Source organism: Suncus etruscus, chromosome 5, assembly GCF_024139225.1.
Source record: "Suncus etruscus isolate mSunEtr1 chromosome 5, mSunEtr1.pri.cur, whole genome shotgun sequence".
Lineage (NCBI taxonomy): Eukaryota > Metazoa > Chordata > Mammalia > Eulipotyphla > Soricidae > Suncus > Suncus etruscus.
In genome coordinates this window covers 136,263,151-136,271,349 of record NC_064852.1, presented here as the reverse complement: position 1 = coordinate 136,271,349, position 8,199 = coordinate 136,263,151, and the positions used below count along the sequence as shown (strand labels likewise).

General features: G+C 36.6%; 1 protein-coding gene across 1 annotated transcript in view; it reads right to left on the bottom strand.

Annotated features, from left to right (window-relative positions):
• Positions 1–1,795: 1,795 nt before the first annotated feature.
• RAD21 (RAD21 cohesin complex component) overlaps positions 1,796–8,199 on the bottom strand; it is a 31,497-nt gene continuing 25,093 nt past the window's right edge. The window contains exons 10-14 of the mRNA XM_049773556.1: positions 7,853–8,018; positions 7,338–7,486; positions 4,550–4,699; positions 2,726–2,809; positions 1,796–2,130 (exon numbers count right to left, since the gene is read on the bottom strand). Coding sequence (XP_049629513.1) covers positions 1,939–2,130; positions 2,726–2,809; positions 4,550–4,699; positions 7,338–7,486; positions 7,853–8,018 — 741 coding nt within the window. The 3' untranslated portion in view covers positions 1,796–1,938. The remainder of the gene's footprint in view (positions 2,131–2,725; positions 2,810–4,549; positions 4,700–7,337; positions 7,487–7,852; positions 8,019–8,199) is intronic.

The following is an 8,199-nucleotide window of genomic DNA, read 5'->3' as shown; positions in this document are numbered from 1 at the left end:
AACACAGAAATAGTAGCCTTTTATTTGTTCTGATTTAGTAATTTTTCTTCAATCATCCTATTCTCGTCTCTTACTCCCTTACCTCCTTTTCAATTCATTCTGAAACTTCACGTTCCAGTTAAGACTCACTCTAAGTCAGGTTGCCAAACCCAGAGATTCCAAAATTAGGTCTCTGGATAAGACTTTATTAAAATTTTTCCATCAATTTTTCCTGGGGGACACAGCAAGTAACCAACCCCCTCCAAATATACAGCTTATAACACAACTTTTATTAGAAAAGTTATACATAACATAGCATCAACTATTTTCAACAATATTAAATCCGATAAGCAACAAAAACCAGACTAACAAAATGTGTAACATGTAGTTAATGACCTTTCTATAATCAAACATTCAATTATCTACAATGTCTTTTTACAAAGGGAGAAATCCGTGGTTTACAGGCACATCATATTGAAAATAAAGCTGCAAATAGCAATTTTATACAATTACCATTCTCAAGAAACAGAAACAGAATCATCAAAACATTAATTACGAAATCCACAAATTCAAAACATTTCACATAATTTTAAATTACGGTGTATACAACAAAGGCTGCTTTAAAAATGAGATCTTCCCCCACAAAAGTGCCAACACTCAGCTAGAACTTTCAAGTGAGTTTCTGCCCTAAAAAGTTTAAGACATGTTTTGATAATCATAGTCACATGATTTCTGGTGCTATCTGATCCATTAACAATAAAACCTTTATTTGGATTTTTTTCTCTTTAAGTTATAGGAAAATAGAGGCAGGATACTGGATTTCTGTAGCAAAGCTATTAAAGTTTCAAACACAGGAGTACGCAGAATTGAGGAGATCAGCACTAAAAACGAATAATAAATATCAGAGAAGTCACTAAGTTTTTACAGCACCGTCTGCTTCATGGGTATGTCAAACCAGGTCATAGTTTCCTATCAGTCTGTCTCTGATCTCTCCAATTTCTATTTTCATGATTGGAAAACTCAATATATCCAAACATTAAAAAAAACAACTTTGATTTACAGCTCCTGGAAAGTCGCTTTTTTATAGTCATTCTATTCTAAAAAGTCATTACTTGCTCATTTTTAGAGCTTTAATATAACAGTATTCAGGACTGCAATATTAATTATAAAGTTTCAAATGGAATGATTTATAAAATAGAACAATTTAAAATCAAGTCAACTGTAGTTGAAGGATATCAGTTATAATTTCACTTATCCCACCCCCAACTTCTGATGTCAACATGGAATTATACTTTAAAAACGTATTTCAAGAGGACCACTGTTGTTTGGGATACTTTCCCTAAGCACAGTTACCAAGATCTCCGGTGTTAAGAGGAAAAAAATGTCTGTCAGACTCACAGCATAGTTCTTATGATGTCATTTTCCCCCTTGCCAATGCGGTAAAGGAAACCCAAACTTGGAGCCGGAGAGATAACACAGCGGTAGGCCGGTTGCCTTGCACACAGCCGATCCAGGACAGATGGTGGTTGGAATTTGGCATCCCATATGGTCCCCACCATGCCTGCCAGGAACGATTTCTGAGTGCAGAGCCAGGAGAAACCCGAGAGCCACCGGGTGTGACCCAAAAACCAAAATATAAAAAAACCACCCAAACTTTTGACTGCCACACAACATTATATGTGCCAATATTGCACAATGCTTCTGAACTGTTGCTCCTAAACTGTTAAAAAAATTTTGTCCCAGGGGGTACCTGTTTTTCTTTGTGAACAATCCACATAAGCATATTCCCTTAAGATGAAACTGATACAACACTTGAGAAAAAAAAAAGATAAAAGAAAAACGCAGTGACTTTGTACAGACAAAAATCTAAACTTTTTTAAAGGGTTTTATGTGCCCTACACATGGGGGCAATTTGTACACACTAGTGAAATGAACACTAGCTATAATGCTTCCATTTGCTCAAATAATGTGGAATCTTGGTCCAGGAGCTGCAATGATGTCACTGTATGGTTCTTCCTGGGTCAGCTCAATGGCTTGTTGCTTTTTTAGAACCAAGAAGCTGTAGAACTTTGCGGCAGCTTGCTTTCGGTTTGTGTTTCGACACAACTCAAGCAAACTTATAGACTCTGCTCCAGTTTTAGCAAGAGCTCGCTGAAATAAGAAAGAGAATTAAATGAACGTAATCTGTACTACAGACTAATTCTTATAGCTCTATCCCTGCACCTAGAGTTATTTTAAAAAGATGCACATTGGAAAAAATAGATGATATGGTTGGTCTATTGGGGCACTGGAATGAACTTTTTTGAATATGTGATTTTTACATTAACACATAATGTAAAGGGCTATTTGGTCTAATGTAAAACAAAAGGCTCAAGAAATAAGCAAAGCTGTTCCAAAAATAACATTCAAATCTTCATTGTTCTTACAAGGAGCCTTTTAATTTTAGGAAACATTGGGTAACTAACTTGTTACTTCACTGATAACTCATCTCTGTCTGATTAAGAGCCAGAGATAAAGAGCATCTTTAGTAGCTGATACATGGTATCAATCGATACTATGGAACAATCTTTCATCAGACAGACATAAAAGCATCTCGAAGTTCTGCTGGCAGGGATAACTATGTGAGAATGCTCCCTGGGATGCTTCCAGGGCTTATTCTTGTCTAACTTAACTGGTTACAGCACTAACTCTATTTTTTGAGGTAGCAGCCTGACCACATCACATCCCTTCTGTAAAACCAGTATACCTGAAGACCATGAAGCATTTGCTGAGTTCTCTTATTCCATCTTCTTTCTTCTTGATCTTGATCACCTCCTGTTGCATCTTCATCCTGAATTTAAGAAAACAGAAAAATAACATTCTAACAAATGTACCCAATGCCATGTAAAATTTAATTTGCAACTAGTTACAAATTAAAGTTACAAAATAGTCTTATCTATAAGTTAACATGTGAATATGATTCTACATTATGAGTCCATAACTTTTAAAGAACGTAGTCCAGGAAGCATGCTTTATTATTACTGTTAGTTGGTAAGAAATTTATTCTGGAATATAAATCAGCATTGTCACTGTTCATAACATGATTTATATTCTGAAATATAACTGGTCATATATAAATATATATAAATATAAACTGGTCATTCTGGACCAGTTTCAAGAACATGCAGACTAGCACAGTAGTACTTGTTTTCACAGTACCTTAAAAACAAATGGTCAGTGGGACAGATTGATAGCACAGCAGTAGGGCATTTGCCTTGCACGTGTCCAACCCCAGATGGACCCCGGTTCAATTCCTGGCATCTCCTATGATGCCCTGTGCCTGCTAGGAGCAATTTCTGTGCACAGGAGTAACCCCTGAGTAACCCAGGAGTAACCCCTGAGCACCGCCAGGTGTGACCCAAAAATCCAAAAACAAACAAACAAACAAAACACAAAACAAACCCCCAAACCAAACTGTCATTGCTGGTGTGCTGAATAGGGAGCTTGACAGGCACCCTTTATGGTCTTCTGTGCAGAGGCAGGAGCAAGCTGAGTATCCTGGACATGGCCCAAACCTAATTCCCCTCTTTTACCAGCTCCAAAGCAACAAGAAAGACATTTGATATTTAAAGGCATAAACACAGATAACTCCATGGGCTAAGCAGATGCCAGCTTTATGCAGCCCAAGTTTGATTCTTAGCACCACATGATCTACCATGTAGAGGTAGGGAGTAGATCCTGACCGCTACTAGGTATGGTCCCCAAAACATAATAAAAATGTAAACACAGTACTTAATAGAACCAATAGATTTTGGGTCTTAATAATATTGATAAGCAAAGGGGGGGGGGGAACCCAAAACACCCAAGATGAAGAAAAAAATAAAACCACCCCAAAACCCAGGGGAAAATGTGCCCCAGGAAAATGCCTAAAGCATTTCAAAGTTTTGGTAGGCTACATTTAGTGGTATTTACAGGATGGGGCTATTCTTGGTAGGGTATCTTTAACTTACTGAATTATCTTGCTGGCCCCCACTCCTACTTTTTTTTAAAAAAAAAAAAAAAGAAAAGTCATTCCAACACTCACTCATCATATACTACTTTTGATTAAAACAAAGCCAAAGCAATGGCAAATGCTTAGTCATCTGATCTTAAGCTGGAGGCTATTAAGTGATAATCTCAAGAATGCTATTTTTCTGCTGCTGATGTATTAATAAGAACCATAGCAATAACAGAAAGGTCAGTCCCATATCCCTTAAGGAAAGCAATGAGCTATACAGTATAATACAATGTTGATACTTGCAACAGTGAACTGGAGCAATGCTTTCCAATCCTTCGAACTACTGCAGACTGGCGGCTAAATACCACAGCAGCAAAACCTGTTTCTTGCACTGGCAAGAAATTTTTGTGGGTTGGTATTAGGGCCAAAACCCACTCATTTAGAGCATCAGACTGATTTAATTTTGTCAGATAATTTTCACTCTTTGATGTTCAATGTCTGTTATTTTAAATAGAAAAAGGTTTTTAAAAAGCTGAAGATTTTTGTGAAACCTGGAATGAAAATTCATTCCTCCAATCTTTTCTAGTTTCTTACCTCTTCCTCTTCCTCCTCTTCTTTTTCCTTTTCCTTTTCCTTCTCTTTTTCTGGCAGAAGCTCTAACTCTGGAATTAACTGACAGATATTTGTAGGCTCTTCTGGGGGCAGCTCCACAGGAGGAATTTCCATTGTTTCTACTTGCTGAGGCTTAAGATAATAAGAACAAGCCAATTTTAACAATGCAAAAATTCATAATAAAGTAATAGTTTACAAAAATAAATGAATCAGCTGTATAACCCTAGAACAAAAAGAGCTGATTTGCATTAAAGTTTATACAGGAGGAATTTGCAAACATTAAAAACCAAAAACAGAAAATACTAAAAACATCTATGAACTCTAACAAACAAACAAACAAACAAACAAACCAAAAAACCTTAATACTAATCAGCCTGGTATCATTAAACCAGCATTACAAATGATTATATAACATAGCTTTAAAAAAATCGTTATTTTGTGTTAAAAAGTGTCAAGTAATACAGAGATTATTTCCCCAAGTTCATCTCTATATCCACTCTGTCCTTAATAAAGTAAGGAACCATCACCAGAAAATTGGCACTAATGCTACCCACTCAACTTTATCTCATTCCACACGTGAGAGTTCTGACAGAAACATGCAGATGATTGCCTCATACCAGGGGGTACAGGAAATTCCTTAAAATTCACAAAATATTTGGTCAATCTCTCTTGAGGCAGAATGACCTTTTGCTTAAGGTTGCTAAAAATCTCCCTCTTAGGACTGGAGAGATAGCATGGAGGCAAAGCGTTTGCCTTGCATGCAGAAGGACAGTGGTTCGAATCCTGGCATCCCAAATGGTCCCCTGAGCGTAGAGCCAGGAGTAACCCCCGAACACTGCTGGGTGTGACCCAAAACAAAACAAAATAATAATAAAAAAAAAAAACCCAAAAACTCCCTCTTGTAGATTTAAGACAGATGGATTCTAAAGCCCTGCTTTTCATTTTTACTCAATTTTAATTTTCTGTTGTATGTGAACTACTTTGGCTCAGTGCTCAGGAACCACACCTGTTAGTACATCAAGGTCCATACAGAAAGCTGTGATAGAACCATATTGGCCCTGTGCAAGACAAGAGCTCTCCCTATTGTAATCACTTTAGCCCTTCCCCCAGCAATCTGACAAGTATATTCTGATTATTTTATTTTATAAAACAGTCCTCTCACTGCCTGGTACTGGAGCACAGAGATATCTGCTGAAGAATAATCTAGTAGGCCCGAGTAATAGCACAGAGGGTAGGGTGCTTGCCCTGCATATGGCCATATGGCCATCACGGGTTCGATCCTGTCCCCAGCATTCCATATGGTTCAGGAGTAACTTAGTGCACTACCAGGTGTGGCTCCAAAATAAAATAAAAAGAAACAAAAAAAATAATTAGCTAGAAGAACCTGGAACAAAGAGCCCAGGAATAAGTCCCCCAAAAATCAGTCATTTATTTAACAATAAAGGCCAGTAGGAAAATGATCTCTTTCATAGACAATCAACTCAAAATGAATTCAAAGCATAAAGTTAGGAAAAAATACAACGGGCTAACCAGACATTTAAAAAACACTGACATCAGAAGTAAAGGTAAGAAAAGAAAAAACATGAGCTATATAAGACTAAATAGTTTCTGGGAAAAGGAACCAGAAAATGAAAAAGCAACTTACCTTGAAAAATTTGTATTTTTAATAGGAGAAAAAATATTTTCTAGCTAATATTATTAAGGGATTAATAAATACAACTCAAGAGCATAAAAACCACTCAAAGAATGGGCAGAAGTAGTAAAAAACTGAACAGCCATTTCCCTGAAACATCCACATGGTCAACAGGTACATAAAAACATCATTAGGAATGATCATTCAAGCAATCATTTGAAAATACAAATAAACTTTATCCTGACACCAATTAAAATAATATCAAAAGGAACACGTGTGTACTACTGGGTAGGAATGTAAACTGAAGCTACCATTATGGAACACAGAATGGACTTTCCAAAAGCAGAAATATTTATACTTCTGTAAACTAATTTTAAACTGAATCAACAAAACAAAATAAATACAAACCATGGTTCTAGGTTCTAAGGGAGACCCACATACAAAACTGTATGATCTAGCAGTTTCATGTTTCAGTATTTACCTAAAGGAAACAAAATCACTCTCATCCCAGATACTTGCACTTATGTTCACTGAAGCATCACTTAAATTACATAGACAAGAAAACAATGGAATTCGCTTCCCATCAGGCAGTGCTTGGGACAATTCTCGGTTATTAAGTTCCAGGGTACTTGATTAAACCTAGGCCTCCTGCAGGCAGAGATAGCTCTCTGGTCTTCCATTCCATATTTTCAGAGTGAAAATTTTCTTTTGATCAGCAAATAATTTTATTTAAAATGCACGTTTTCAGTATTTAGCATTCACCAGTCCTAAATAGACTGCTTTTTCTTATTTTATCTAGAATCGTGGGATTAGTCCTGCACTAACATTTGAAAACTGGAAGAAAAAAAAATCCAAGTTCAAAACCAATCATCTACATTCATCAGCCATGGACACTGACTCTCTTAAGCCTTTACTCAAAAAAGAGTCTCAAAGATAAAGAAGTTCTAAAATATTTTTCCCTGTGAAGGCACCTTATGTTTTAAGTGCTCAGATACCACTTTTTCCCTCTCGAACCACGTCCTTTCATTTTGAACCAAGTTCTGTGACAGCAGTATTCTTAACCACTACTTGCTTCTGTTAGGCACCTAAAATGATTATCTGAACACACCATTTTGATGGAGAAATTCGCTCACTTACAGGTATCACAGGCTCTGGGTCGATCTGTCCTGCTTTCCGCTTTACTCCCTGAGGTGGTGGAGGAGGCATCGCTGACTCGTCCAAGTTTGTCCTGCTGGTCTCCATCACCGACTCCTGGAGACGACTTGGCTCTTCCAAAATGGGTTCATCTGCAATAAAAGTACAAGAAGAATAGATTTAGGACATATTTTTGTAATAGTATTTCGGAGCCATTTAGTTTTAATAATCTGTCGAGAATGGGTACTTGATCTCTTTATGAAGGCCAAGTAAAATTGTATTTCCACAGAGAGTCCCACCTTCAGTCAGTCCAATACCAGCCAATACTTCAGTAAATGATCACTTCTAACCTTTGAATCTTTCTAGAAACACAAAGTTTCTTATAGTAAGTTAGAATTTCCTGTCAAAAAACTGGAGTATACATTTCTATATTACTAATTTTATCTGGTAATGTATGTATGAATGTATCTGACAATATACTGCTAAAGCCAGATGAGACCGATCCCAATATAACAGACCAATAATATCACGCTGTTGATGCTGCTGCTGCTGCTGCTGCTCCTCTCTGGGAACTTCTGGATTTTCAAATTCTTTGAGGAATTCATCCAAATTATCAGCTTCTCCACCTTTCCTCCTTTTCCTAAGGTCTTCAGGTACTAGTGGTGTAAGACAGCGTGTGAAGAGCTATTAAAAAAATTTTAAAGAAAACTCCAATTATAAATAACTATAAAAAATTCACCATTGCAATGTTTTGTAAATCCTAATAAGTAAATGCAATCATTTATGTATATCATAATAAATACATTCATTTGTATATATATATTCAGTATGATTTCAATTACTATTGAGTCATAGTCACTCCTTG